This window comes from Oratosquilla oratoria, chromosome 1 (assembly GCF_046742065.1).
Source record: "Oratosquilla oratoria isolate Oo_2021 chromosome 1, ASM4674206v1, whole genome shotgun sequence".
Classification (NCBI taxonomy): domain Eukaryota; kingdom Metazoa; phylum Arthropoda; class Malacostraca; order Stomatopoda; family Squillidae; genus Oratosquilla; species Oratosquilla oratoria.
The window spans coordinates 56837686-56852685 of record NC_134777.1 but is presented as its reverse complement, the minus strand read 5'-3'; the positions used below and the strand labels follow the sequence as shown (position 1 = coordinate 56852685).

Sequence of the window (15000 nt, the reverse complement as noted above, 5' to 3'; positions counted from 1 at the left end):
TCCGCACTATTCCCCCCCCCCACTTCCCCCTTCCCTCTTCCTGGACTCCCTACTACTCCTATTCCTGCGCCTCCTCTTCTTCCTCCATCTCCCCCGCTTGCTCCCCCTCCTCGTCCTGCCACGGCGAAGCGCCCCACGTCCTGACAATCACCTGAAAGGACAAACAAGGCCGGGAGGGGACAACCCCGAAGAACACGGAGATATAGGAGGAAAAAGAGGAGAGGGGGGGAAAAAAGAGGGGAGAGGAAGGGGTGGAGTAAGAAGGGGACGAGGATGAAGGGAAAGGGGAGAAGGAAGATGACGGGGGAGGAAGGGGAGGGGAGAAGGGGTGGATGAAGGAGAAGGGGAGGAGTAAGAAGAGGATGAGGATAAAGGGAAAGGGGAGAAGGATGATGTGGATAGGAGAAAGGGGAGGGAGAGGAAGAAAGGGGTGTGAGAAGGGGAGAAATGGGGGGAAAGGAAAGGGAGAAGTGAAAGGGGGTGATGGAGGAAGAGAAAGAGGAGGGAGAGGGAAGGAAAGGGAAAGGTGAAAGGGGGAGGAAGAGAAAAAGGGGGGAGAAGGAAAGGGGTGGGGGAGGAAAAGGGAGAAGATAAAAAGGGAGAGGAGGGAGAGGAGAAAAAGGGAGAGGAGGGTGAAGGATAGGGTGGGGCAGGGAGTGGGGGTGAACCCCACAGACGACGATGACGATGACGATGACGATGACGATGACGATGACGACGACGACGACGACGTGGGAGAAGTAGTACGGACATTAAGGATAGAGGTGTTGGAAGTGTTGGTAGCTGGTCATGTTGGTAGTGTGGGTGGAGGTGCTGGCAGTTATAGTAGAGGTGTGGGTAGTGTTACTACAGTGTTGACAACAACTGACACCACCTGTAGTAATGTTGGCAGTAAGAGTAGGATCTTGAAACGTGGTGGTAGTAAGATGGTGGATGGGTTGGCATTAGTGTTAACGATGGCAGGGTTGACAGTGTTGGCATCGCTAAAGTGCTGGTGGTATTGGCAGACTGGCGTTGGTTGGGTCGTTCTCCGTTGGCAGTTTAATGATGGAAGCTTTGGCGTGACCAACATCGGTGTTGGCAGCCTGAGGGGTGTCGACGGGATCGGAAGAATCCCGCACTCGGAACACTGGAGGCTGGGCTGGTGGTGGTGGTGGCTGTACTGGGGCCTGTGATGGTGGCTGTGGTGGTGGCTGTACTGGGGGCTGCGATGGTCATGGTGGTTGGGGCTGGGGTGGTGATGGTCACAGTGGTGGGGCTGGGGTGGTGATGGCTGGGGTGGTGGTGATGGTGGTGATGGTGGTGATGGTGGTGATGGTGGTTGTAGTGGCCGTAGCATGACGATGGTTATAGTAGTGATGGTAATAGTGGTGGTGATGGCTGGGGTGGTGATGGCTGGGGTGGTGGTGATGGTGGTGATGGTGGTTGTAGTGGCCGTGGCATGACGATGGTTATAGTAGTGATGGTAGTGATGATAACGGTAATGGTGGTAATAGTGGTGGTGGTGACGGTGGTGGTTGTGATCGTGTGGACGGTAGTGGTTGTGGTGGAGGTCGTAGTGGTGACGGGGGTGGTAGTGACTGTGGTAGTGACTGTGGTACTGGTGGTGTTGATGGTGGTGGTGGTGATGGTGGTGGTGGTGTGATGGTAGTGGTGGTGGTGGTGTGATGGTAGTGGTGGTAGTGATTGTAGTAGTGGTGACGGTGGTTGTAGTGACTGTGGAGACGGTAGTGGTGGTAATGATGGTGACGGTGGTGGTAGTGACTGTGGAGACGGTAGTGGTGGTGGTGGCTGTGGTGGCGAGTATGGTAGTGGTGACCACCTCATCGATATAGAATTACTTCGTCAGCAGCATGAAGGGATGGAGAGGCATTTCTGTCCACGAGCGCGTCACCAAGCGACCCCTTCGACCTCCCTCCCCTCCCCCCCCCCGCCCTCTTTCCCGGAATCAAAGAGTCCGCCACTAAGAACCATAACAGTCTCTCTCAAGCAGACCACCGGATCTCTGATGCCAATAACAAGACCTCGACCTGTCGCCAGCTCAGACAGCAGAATCAGCTGTATCGGTGTCAGCGTCGTGTCGGTCCGGGAAGGTTCGCGCCAGCGGGACTGACAGCTGCTGAGACAGCAGGAGGAGCTGCAGCTGTGGCTCTCGCGCAGTGCCATCGGCAGCAGAATACCACTCCCTGTCGAGTCCCACACTTCCTTCGGCAGGTATCTGCTACATCAAGAGAATTCGCTCAAGTACACCGTGGTGGTGATGGCGGCGGCGTCGATGGAATATTTTTAGTACTTCTTCGGCGATAACCAGCGCATTTACCCTTGTGACCAATATCGCGCCGAAGAGATGAATTTTAGCTTGTTTATTTATTTTAATTATTAATTATTTTCAGGGGAATAGATAATGGACCACTTAATATAGTTTACGTGTTTTATTCTAGTCAAACCAAGACGACTTCATCTCGGTAATGGGAGCAAAACAAACACACACACACACACACACACACACACACACACACACACACACACACACACACACACACACACAAAAAAAAAAGGAAGCACTTACTTTTGTAAACAGCACTGAAGGCGTCGTTGCAGAAGGCGATGGAGATGAAGAGGGCGAAGATTTCCTCGGTGGACCTCGTGGACCACCGCATGAGCCTCGAAACGTCGAAGAGCGAGTACATGATCAGGAAGAAGGAGTTCCACAGCCCCACCAGGCAGTACATGGCGTTGAAGTCCAGCCGGAAGTCTTCGCATATGTTGAATATAACTGCAAAGAAAAAGGAAGACAATGAAGGGAGTTTAAGTGTGCTGGGTTAAGTAACTCGGTCGAACGTAGATCGCTGGGGTGAGGCATCGATTCTGGTCGATTTTTTTTATTTTTATTTTTTTAGCAGCTTCCCAAAAATATCAATTTCAGACTAAGACCAAAAATAATTTGTTAAATTTCTTTATTATATTCCCATGAGAGTTGTGATTTAAGACTGGTTTTGGGGTCAAGTATTTTTGTGATTCACGAAAACTGCTGCCGGTCGAGGTTCGTAATGACTGGCACCCCCTTTACTACAGTGACGTCCTTTGTTGAGTTAATTCTGACTAATGTTAAACTACTTTGTTGAGCCTGAACAATGTTCTCTCAAACTACTATGTAAGGACATTTTAATATTTTTTCTAACTTCTAGTCTATCAAATTCAACCGAGGGGAGAACTTCATGCTGAAGGAGTCACAGGGACCACTCAACTCCGCTTTGGATCCCGCCAAATTTCTACTCCCGCCAAAATTTCCATCTTGCCAAAATTTCATTTCTGCCAAATTTTACTCCCACCAAAATCTCATTCATCGCCAAAACTGTTCACCGAATGTTGGCACTGCCCGTTTCAATGCAGCCCCCGCCCGTTCCATCAATATCTCTCACTGTTTGAACGTTGACAACAGTCTCCTGACCACCACAACATCAACTGCGCGGTAAACAATCCTGGACCACGAGAGAAACAAAGAAAGAGAAAGAGAGAGAGGGGGAGGGCGAGGGAGGGAGAGGGAGGGAGGGAGGGAGAGAGGGGAGAGAGAGGGAGAGAGGGAGGGGAGAGAGAGGGAGGCGAGAGAGAGGGAGGCGAGAGAGAGGGAGGCGAGAGAGAGGGGAGAGAGAGGAAGAGAAAGAGAGGGAGGGAGAGGGAAAGAGAGGGAGAAAGAGTGAGAGGGAAAGAGAGAGGGAGAAAGAGGGAGGGAGAGGGAGAAAGAGGGAGGGAGAGGGAGAAAGAGGGAGGGAGAGGGATAAAGAGGGAGAGGGAGGGAGGGAAAGGGATAAAGAGGGAGAGGGAGGGAGGGAAAGGGATAAAGAGGGAGAGGGAGGGAGGGAAAGGGATAAAGAGGGAGAGGGAGGGAGGGAAAGGGATAAAGAGGGAGAGGGAGGGAGGGAAAGGGAGAGAGAGGGAGAGAGGTAGAGAGAGAAAGAGAGAGTAACAATGAGAGTGAAAGATAGTGACAGTGATAGAGAGCGAGAGAGAGCTCCAGGCACACTGCATCCAGCTGCATCGTCCCACGAATATATCGGAACTGTTATCATATATTTCGTAACTTGTGCATTAATACAAATCTAAATCTTAATTATCTATTATTTTTATTCTGTCTATTTCATTTATTTGTGTTTTCATTTTATTGTATTTATACGTCTTTTTATTCTATTTCGCTTCATCTATGTATCAATTTATTTGAATATTAATTTTCATTTCCTTAAAAAACACTGAATATGTGAGAACTACGGCATATCCTCAACAGAGCATGGGTCACATTTGTATGTCCACTCAAGCGAAGGGGGTTAAGCGAAGGGGGTTAAGCGAAGGGCGTTAAGCGAAGGGCGTTAAGCGATGAAAGCGGGTCAGCCACGTGGCAATAAAAGCGGCATTAGACGGCCATATGTCTCCGGCCGAACGACAGCACAGTCGCCACCATCGATAACGTGCAGAGCCGCTCGGGTCGGTAGATGTGGCAACATGACGAGCCTCTTGCCCTGGATGTCCAAACACACATGGTAAAGGTGACGGCTTCGGCCGTAGCCGTGGGCATCTTGGAGGAGGCTGCTCTGCGATGTGCGAGTTCATTAATGTTCACTTTGTAATTGCAACCTTGCCACATCTCAAAACATGTCGCTATACTCCTTACACACACACACACGTGCGCACGCACGCACGCACACGCACACACACCACACACGCTTCGATAATACAGTGGTACCATTCTCGACCGCTAATTCAGCGATCAGAGTTCGAGTTCTGCCCAGGAAAAGAAAAAAAAAAAAAACATAGCTGCTCTGTGAGCTGGCACTACAGCTCTGGTGGGCAAGGAGTTTTGTGTGTGTGTGTGTGTGTGTGTGTGTGTGTGTGTGTGTGTGTGTGTGTGTGTGTGTGTGTGTGTGTGTGTGTGTGTGTGTGTGTGTGTATGTGTGTGTGTGTGTGTATGTGTGTGTGTGTGTGTGTGTGTGTGTGTGTGTGCGTGTGTGTGTGTGTGTGTGTGTGTGTGTGTGTGTGTGTGTGTGTGTGTGTGTGTGTGTGTGTGTGTGTGTGTGTGTGTGTCCGCGCGCGCGTGTAAGGACACATCATTTCTCGTAGATCGGGCCATGTATACGAGCTCTGAGCTCTCATCCGGAAGGGTAATAGCTGTCGATCACGTGTCCAACATATGATCCAAGAACTCTCTCTCTCTCTCTCTCTCTCTCTCTCTCTCTCTCTCTCTCTCTCTCTCTCTCTCTCTCTCTCTCTCTCTCTCTCTTCTCTCTCTCACACACACACACACACACACACACACACACACACACACACACACACACACACACACACACACACACACACACACACACACACACACACACACACACACACAAATGTACGCCCAAGATTAGATGCAGAAAGACTTACAATCTCCGTGTGACGTCAGCAGGAGGTTGTAAGTTACGATGCCTTCAGATCCAGAAAACAAATTATGAGCCAGCAGTGACGTTATTTGGGCCATCATGCTCGTACAAGGTCCTCTGGCTTACAAGTAATGACGTCGCAAGTTACGACGTCACTAGTTACGACGTCGCAAGCTATGACGTCACAACTTACGGCAACGCAAGTTACGACGTCACAAGTTACGATGTTCCAAGCTACGGCTTCCTTCCTGGATCTGATTTCTTTCGAAACAAAATATCATTATGTACATCGCATAATCGCCGACGTATTCTCTGGCGCGACATCCGGTCAGTCCCTTTCGCTACAGATTTTTTAACCCCCCCCCGCCGCCATACAGTTGAATAAAATCGCTTGCCGACAGCAGAATTTAAAATGTATATGCCACCCAGTAGGGTAGGACTTCAAACACTAGAGGAAGAGAAAGAGAGAAAGAGAGACGAGGGGAGGGAGAGAGGGAGGTAGAAAGGGAGGCAGAGACGGAGGGAGAGGTACAAAGAGAGAGCGAGAGAGACAGAGAGAGGGAGAGAGAGGGGGTGAGGGAGAGAAGAGGTGGCGTAAACTGCACCAGATGGCGCTCGAAACGTAACAAAGAACAGAGAACTCGGTAGTGACCAGCTGCGTCCACAGCTGGTACAGGACCGCCATTCCTGCACCAGCTGTACCGCTGTCGTCAATACAGATGGAAAACGCATTCAATTCGGTGACGTCTCCCGCAGCTCTTCGGGGGTTCTTACTGACGTTCAGTTGTTTTATTAAACTGAAGGGGAGAGAGGGAGGGGGAGGGGGAGGGGGAGGCGAAGAGGGGGGAGGGGGAGACGAAGAGGGGGGAGGGAGAGACGAAGAGGGGGAGGGGGAGGCGAAGAGGGAGGGGGAGGGGGAGGGGAAAAGGCCACAGGTCAGGTGGGGTCTCGATCGACAGAGCCCCCCTCCCCCCCCACTGGTGTTAACCAGAATGAAAATGTAAAGTGTGACTGTCGCCGTACCAAAGTGAAGTAAATTTGTGACGCCCTTTATATAATTTGTTTTAATTGCAGTCAGGTGAGTTTATTCAGCTTGGAGGGGTTGGGGAGACTCCAACCCTCTTTGTGAATTCATTAATATACAAAAATCGTTGTATACGATGCATTTACGTGTGTGTGTGTGGGGGGGGATCTTGTCCCACCGGTGGATTTTATTTCGTCAATCTATTTCATTCCCTTCCATGGCTGAAGACTATCAAAAAAGAATAATAATAAAACATAAAAAATGACGCAACTATATACAAATCGAGTCCAGTAAAGACAGAAAGCGAGTGAGAGTGAGAGAGAGAGATAGAGAGAGAGAGAGAGAGAGAGAGAGAGAGAGAGAGAGAGAGAGAGAGAGAGAGAGAGAGAGAGGGAGAGAGAGAGGGAAGGAGAGAGAGAGGGGGAGAGAGAGGGAGAGAGAGAGAGAGAGAGAGAGAGAGAGAGAGAGAGAGAGAGAGAGAGAGAGAGAGAGAGAGAGAGAGAGAGAGAGAGAGAGAGAGAGAGAGAGAGAGAGAGAGAGAGGGGGGAGAAGAAAAAAGTTAAAAGTAAAAAAGAAAAAGAGAGAGGGTAGGCGTTCAGTACAGCCATCTTGAACACGTTTGTCGAATAATCGAGTTCTGGAGGGCCTCAAGGACCTCCACTCTTATTAATCACTCCCAACGCGACGCCGGCGACGACACCGCCGCCGCCGCCGAAGAACCACTACGGCGGAAGAGGAGCCGGAAACCATCAACGACCACAAGAGCTCCGATTCTCTCTCTCTCTCTTTCCCTCTTTCTCGGTCTCCCTCTCTCCCTTCCTCTCTCTCTCTCTTCCTCCTTCTCGCTCACTCTCTCTCAACACATCTATCACTGCCGCCGGATGATTTCATTCACACGAGAAATTCTTTCGGGACAATAAAGCGAGAGACGCGTGGCCAAACAAGACGAAGGACAGACGGAGATGCTTTTCAGGAAAGAGATGAAAAGGGGTGATGCAGAGATCCAGTATGTACAAATACGAATGACCAAATGTTATCATTATCTATCTATTTTCATTTAATTACTTTCTATATTTATTTTTGAGGGTTGACGTTGCGTAGTTCTACGTAAAATCTCGCTGGAAATCGAACAATACACTGGAAAGAATTAATTTCGTCAGACCAGGAATGTAACTCAGAAAGATTGAGAGAGAGAGGGAGAGAGAGAGGGAGAGAGGGAGAGGGAGAGAGAGAGAGAGGGAGAGAGAGGGAGAGAGGGGGAGAGAGAGGGAGAGAGAGAGAGAGAGAGAGAGAGAGAGAGAGAGAGAGAGAGAGAGAGAGGGAGAGAGAAGAGAGGGAGAGAGGAGAAGAGAGGGAGAGAGGAGAAGAGAGAGAGGGAGAGAGAGAGAGAGAGAGAGAGAGAGAGAGGGAGAGAGAGGAGAGGGAGAGGAGAGAGAGAGTGATAGAGAGAGATAGAGAGAGCGAGAGAGGAGAGAGAGGAGAGGAGAGGAGAGAGAGAGAGAGAGAGGGAGAGAGAGAGAGAGAGAGAGAGAGAGAGAGAGAGAGAGAGAGAGAGAGAGAGAGAGAGAGAGAGAGAGAGAGAGAGAGAGAGAATGTAGTCACTTTCGGAATCAACTTACTTTTGATGTATATGGCCAAGGGCGCCGTGGTGAGCTGGATGAGGAGCGGTTGCCCGCTGAACACGCCCCAGAAGACTCCACCAATCACCTGGCCGATGATAACCTTCTTCACGTCTGCGGGAAAGCGAGTAAGTACATTTATTTACTGTCAATTTAAACCCCTCCAGGGTTTTAGTCTGGGTTCAGTTCAGCTTAAGAGGAGCCCTTCCACTAACAAGGCTGAACAGTCGTCTAGGTTCAGTGGTCAGCCTTGATCCATTACAGGACCATAGGACTACCCCCTGTAGGAAAATGCAACCTCTGTACCTCGGTAAAGTTATACACAAATGAATCTGAACTGATGTGACAATTTTTCTCATTTATTCTCTTATTTGTTTGTATACTTGTTTCTGTTTATTTTTTTAGCAGGTGGGACTTCAAGGGGAGGAAAGCACGTACTCGGGAAGAGTGGCCATCCCACGACTCGACGTCTCGCTTTACATTTGTACAACGAAACCGGTCGCGGGGTGCGTTCCTCTCCCAAAGAACGATTCTTCCAGAATTTTGTTCTCGACAAACAGCTTCCTTCATCTCACGGGAGACCCCCCCATCCCCACCCACGTCCCTGGAGATCTCACCTATTTTCCCGTGGGTGTTGTGGTCGTTGAGAACGCCGAAGGCGATGGCCGGGAGGATGCAGGCGAAGTAGAGGAAGAAGGTAGTCGAGACGACCTTCTGTAACGTCTTGTGGCCCACGATCCCGTCCTTGTAGTCGTCCAAGTAGTGGGGAAGTCTCCGCTCCAGGTCCTCACGGACACCCCGAGCGAACCGGCACTTCTTTTGTTGCTAAAAGAAAGAGACAAAGGTTTAATAATGACAGAAAAAAATAAGAAATAATAAAAGAGAGAAAAGAAGAAGTTAAAAAGAAGAGAGAAAATGAGTTAATAGAATAGGGGAAATGTTAATATGGGCGATCAAAGGCATGTTTTCTTTTATCATTATTCTGTGCTCACTCGTACCATATTCATATTTTCCTTTATCGCCGACTCGATATCGTTTCCTTTTTGTTATTTACTTTTACTGATCAATCATTTGATTGTTGTCATTTCTGTTGCCGTTATCTTCAATATCACCTTTATTATCACCATCACTATTATCAACGCAAGACCCAAATTCCGCCATTTCACAAATCCTACAGACTAGAAAGGCAACAACTTCAACTTCAAACGGGCAGACCCAATGATCCCTTCATCAAAATCTCGAGCCCAGTTCGGGGATCGAATGTCTTTCTACAGGCCTGCACCCCTACTGTGGGTAGACAAAGGTGAATATTTTCCAAATAAATCACAAGAGTGATAATATGGAAATGATGGAAAACATTTCATCATGCATACATACGTAGCTCTGTGTGTGTGTGTATTACTATATATATATATATATATATATATATATATATATATATATATATATATATATTATATATATATATATATATATTATATGCATGCAAGTATGTACTGTACACGTGTGAAATAAATTCCGTGAACGATACAATGAAGTCACAATGGCCGAACATTTCTGAAAAGCCTGACCGCTCAATTCCATGGCCACGGAGGTCAGTTCGTCAATTTCCGCCAACTCGTCTTTTTATTTCCGTCAACTCGCCTGCCAATGTCTTCGCATTATATTTTCCGAGAGCGCGCGCGCATCTCGCCTCATTTGCATACCGCGACGCTAACACCCGACAGAGAGATAGAGAACTGGGGAGACCCCGATTTCAGTGTTCAGTGTTGTTTGCCGTCTGCCCATTCTCTTCAGCTGTAGTAGGAATACCCTCTCATACCTTAGGGGGTAGTAGTTGTGGTGATATGGTGGTCGTGGTGGTGGTAGTTGTTGCTGTGGTGGTATGGTGGTGGTCGCAGAAGTTGTGATGGTGGTGTGCTGGTGGTAATTGAGGTGGAGGTATTTGAGGATGTAGTGGTGGTGGTAATTGGTGTGGCGGTGGTGGTGTAAGAGCAATAGATTAGATGGTGGAGGTGGTAATCGAGAATGCGGTGGTGGTAATGAAGATGGTGGTGGTAACTGAGGTGGTGATAGTGTGGTTGTGGTGGTGAGGTGGTGATAGTGTGGTTGTGGTGGTGAGGTGGTGATAGTGTGGTTGTGGTGGTATGATGGTGGTGTGGTGGTGGTTCGTGCAGTGGTGGTAACTGAGGTGGCAGTGGTGTTTGTGGTGGTTTAGTTGTGGTGGTGGTGACTGAAGTGGCGGTGGTGCCTGAGGTGACGGTGGTGGTGTGGTTGTGGTGGTCATAGAGATGGTGGTGGTATTAATTGAAATTAAAGGGGTGGTGGTATCTGAATAAGTAGTGGTATGTTTTCCACACTAACATGGTCCTACCACACATTTTCAATCACGCTTGCGGGACCAATTGGTATTAAAACACACACAAATATAACAAAGCAAACAATAAAATCAAAGGGGGGTGGGGCAAACAAACTCAACAATACAATACGACACAGTGGACGAAACCTTAAGAAAAATAATTTGGCTAACTCCGCCATGTTGGTACTCATGGCATCGCAAAGTTGCCAGATATATATATATATATATATATTATATATATATATATATATATATATATATATATATATATATATATATATATATATATATATATATATGTGTGTGTGTGTGTGTGTGTGTGTGTGTGTGTGTGTGTGTGTGTGTGTGTGTGTGGTGTGTGTGTGTGTGTGTATGTGTGTGTGTGTGTGTGTGTGTGTGTGTGTGTGTGTGTGTGTGTGTGTGTGTGTGTGTGTGTACGGGCCTGGCACAACTTGAAAGACTTTATTTAGTTCTAGGTTAAGTAATCCTATTTAGCTTTGAGATAAACTTGAATTGATCTAATTCAAGAATCTTGATCTGGTTGACCCCGAGCGATTATATTCAGCTTCAGAGGGACGTCTGGACTTCGGGTTCAAGTCGACAACACCCAGATTTCAATCTATATATTTTGGTCTGGCTGAAACCAAGTGATTTTTTCAGCTCTGTGGCGCACACACACCTTGTAGTCTTGCTTCTGGTGAACGATAAGCGATATTATCTAACCAAAGTATTGCTTGTTAGGTCTAGTGGCAACATCTATATACTACGTTCTAGTTAACCATACGCAATTCTATTCAGTTCGGTGTGTGTGTGGGGGGGGTTGTTTGTATATTCTCTTCCCCAACACAGAAAACGTGAAAACAGAAAACGGGAGATGGAGTGGGGGAGGGGGAGGAAACTGGGCGGAAAGGTTGGTGGTGAATGGTGGGGGGAGGGGGGCTGGAATGGGGGGAGGGGGAAGCGAAAACGTGGGGGAGCTAAAAGTACGCCCGATAGGCATTGGAAAAGTGTGAAAAGTTGGCCTAAGATAAGGTGTGGTGGGAGGAGGGAGGGGGAGAGGCGGGGGAGGGGAGAGAGTTTCATTGTTGGCTGCCATCAAGTTGCTTCTTCGACTAAGAAAGTTGAGATAGATGCGAGTGGGGGCGGCCGCCATAATGACCCCCACCCCCCAACACCAACCTCCACTCTTCACCAATCACCATTCTTCCAGTCGCTACTCCCAACAACCAATCTCACAACTAAATATTCTTATTCACTATTCGTCCTCATATCCACAATCAATTCCTCCCCATCAGCCACTCACTACTACTCCCCCACTCACCACTCCTTCCCTACTCACCAAAATTATCTTCCTGAAATCTCCACTCACCATTCCCTCCCACCCCTCCACTCACTCTCTATATATTTCCTACTCCCCACGCAGTCACCATCTCCTCCTACTCATCATTCTACTCTCCCACTAAGAGAACAGACCAAGGAAAATCTTAACTAATAAGAGAAGAAAAATTTACAAAGAGGAAAACTTAGGGAATAAGTGCCTCCCTAACTGGATGCCAAGAGACGATAAGCACAGCTGTGGAGAGACAAGACAGCTCTGGACTTCGAGTGATGACATCATCGCAACGACGTCACCGAAGTTACGTCACGATAGTGGCGTCACTGGAATAAAGGCCGTGGCCCCCACTCCCGAATACAGTGCCGCACTGTATGGCTGGAATCCATCAAAACACTATTACCGACCCTTCGATATTTTCGTGGCTGTGTGTATCCAACACAAGAGTGCCATCACTGTCGAAACTGGAGGTTGGCACTGCCGTCACACTCGAGTCATAGTGATAATCACGTGTTACCATGATTGTGATGTCAGCGATGACGTCACCATCTGCAGACTATGGTGTATTTTTTTCTCAAAATTCCCAACCCCATCCCGAGACAGACAAGAAAACAGACAGACAGAGAGCGAGAGAGGAGAGAAAGCGAGGAATGACATATGGGAGAAAGAAAAAAGTGTGGAGCACGCAAAAAATGAACGAGATGGCTTAATGGAATGCATGGAGATGAAGGAACTGGACACGGAGGAGGTGAAATGGCAAGACTCTCCACATCGAGGCAAGAGGAATTAGATCACGAATTTCTGGCACCAGGAGACCATATGGCACTGAGGTGAAGAATGAATGTGTACAGGTCGGATGCTGTAGGTCGACAAAATGGGATGAGGAGGAGGGTCATACGCTAGGAGACGCTACGCTGCGACCGAAGCAGTCACCTTTGCCCAAATTATACGCTTAGGGACTGTTGGGGCAGGTAACTAACAGTAACTGCTGCGACGTCACCAGTGCAAATGAATGGATTTTTTTTTTTTTTAGTTTCAGGGGGTAAACCCATTTCGTTAAGGGGCTCCCGTAGAAGTAGGACTTTTTGCCAGTCAATAAAAAATGGAAACTTTTGGGTGCACATGTACACACGGAGTCATGTACGCGTTGGAGTTGCAAGAGTCATGAAGGGGTTGAACGCTGAACAGATGTTTAAATAAATTAAATAAAGCAAACTGAATGAATGAAATTAAATAAATCAATGAATAAGATCAATCAAAAGGATAGATAAATCAATAATTCAAATAAATAAATAAATTAAGGTTTCTTCGACTTGTCTCCTTGTGTAACTCATGAAAAAGAAATCATAAGTTAATACAATGGAATAAATCTTGAGAATTCATTAACTATGTAGTTTGACCTGATGCTGCATTTGCTCCTACCAGTGGCAACTATCCCCTTACGTAGCGGTTGGTACTGTGCCCTTAATCCACAGGTGATTTTATTCAGCCATCTTAAGTGCCGCGTTCACCGTTTCAAGACCATAGTTTGGTAGTTTTAGGATAATATAATGTTAAAAAAATCGTTCTTCGAGGCAGGATGGTCTCTCATGTATATTTTGTTTAAAGTGACGCTTCATTCGGTGTTGCATTTTTTTTCCCTAAGGGTGCAAATTTCTTCTCTTATCATTTCCCCCAGCCTCGTCTCTATAGTTGGCTATGGCGTTTTTATACAATGCTTAAGTCGTCGGAATTCCTTCTCCGAGTTAAAAATTCCGGACTGCTGCTCAGTATAGTCCGGACTTAGACATTTCTTGAGTAGAGTGCTCGAGTGTTTTTTCATCAGTTGCCAAGTTATATTTTATTAAAGCGGGTTGGTTGCTTATAAACGACCTCCCTGGGTCACGTGATCAAGATGAAATGTTGCAATTCTATTGGTCTATGCTTTAAGACGTCAGCTATTCGGAGTCCCCTGCTGAACAAAAGCCTCTCCCAACCTCTGCCATAAGTCGCACGCCGGCGCCAGCCCTTGTCACGTCACTCCTGCAAACTTCAATGTCTAGTCTCCCCATGCTTTGTGTTTTATTGGTAACATCCCATATTGGGCAGAGCTGTCACGTGTGGAAAAAATGACAAAAAATATATAAAATAAATCTCAAACTGTAAACCCTAAAAATGAAAAGACGAAATATCTAAAATGAAATATCACAAATAATAATAATAATAAGTAATAATAATAGTAATAATAATAATAAAAATAATAATAATAATAATAGTAATTCGACAGTGATCAGGATACAAATAAATAAATAAATAAATAAATAAATACTAAAGGTAAAAACAGATTGCTGATTAATCAAAATGCAAAATGCTGAACATGAAGAGACTCGAGTGTTCAAGACGAAAATAGGAATTTCTCAGAATCAAAAGATGAAACGCTGAAGACGTGCCAACACATTAACCGGAACCAAATGGACCTTGGAGGCTGACCTTGGTGGCCGATGTTGAAGGTCTATTTTGGAGGCCGATCTTATAGGTCGGCTATGGAGGCAGACCTTGGAGGTTGACTTTGGAGGTTGACCTTCGAAATCGACCTTGGAGATTGACCTTGGAAGTTGACCTTGAAGGCTGACGTTGGAAGTCGACTTTGGGGGACGGTTTGGCGGCCGACCTTGAAGGTCGACTTTGGAGGACGGTTTGGCGGCCTACCTTAGAAGTCGAATTTGGAGGCTGACCTTGAAGGTCGACTTCGGAGGACGGTTTGGAGGCTGACCTTGGAGGTCGACTTTGGAGGCTGACCTTGGAGGTCGACTTTGGAGGCTGACCTTGGAGGTCGACTTTGGAGGCTGACCTTGGAGGTCGACTTTGGAGGCTGACCTTGGAGGTCGACTTTGGAGGCTGACCTTGGAGGTCGACTCTGGAGGCTGACCCTGGAGGTCGACTCTGGAGGCTGACCCTGGAGGTTGACTTTAGAGGCTGACCCTGGAGGTCGACTCTGGAGGCTGACCCTGGAGGTCGACTCTGGAGGCTGACCCTGGAGGTCGGCCTTGTAGGTCGACCTTGCCCAGAACAAACAAGCTGAGTACGTCCACCTGACCAGGTCCTACTCCAGCGTCAAGTAACAACCCGGAGACACGAAGTTGACGTCATGTCCTGTACAGTTCCCTCCATTTCCAAGTACTACAATGCCGTATCTTCGAGTCGTAGATTTACGAGCGATCCTTTTACGACTCCGCAGACTTACCCGCATCGTAAATGTGGGTCGTAAAAAG

At 47.5% G+C, this 15000-nt stretch overlaps 1 protein-coding gene across 1 annotated transcript in view; it reads right to left on the bottom strand.

Annotated features, from left to right (window-relative positions):
• LOC143026745 (solute carrier family 4 member 11-like) overlaps positions 1–15000 on the bottom strand; it is a 258819-nt gene that overhangs the window by 63647 nt on the left and 180172 nt on the right. Inside the window, exons 5-7 of the mRNA XM_076187537.1 lie at positions 8675–8882; positions 8058–8171; positions 2570–2776 (exon numbers count right to left, since the gene is read on the bottom strand). Coding sequence (XP_076043652.1) covers positions 2570–2776; positions 8058–8171; positions 8675–8882 — 529 coding nt within the window. The remainder of the gene's footprint in view (positions 1–2569; positions 2777–8057; positions 8172–8674; positions 8883–15000) is intronic.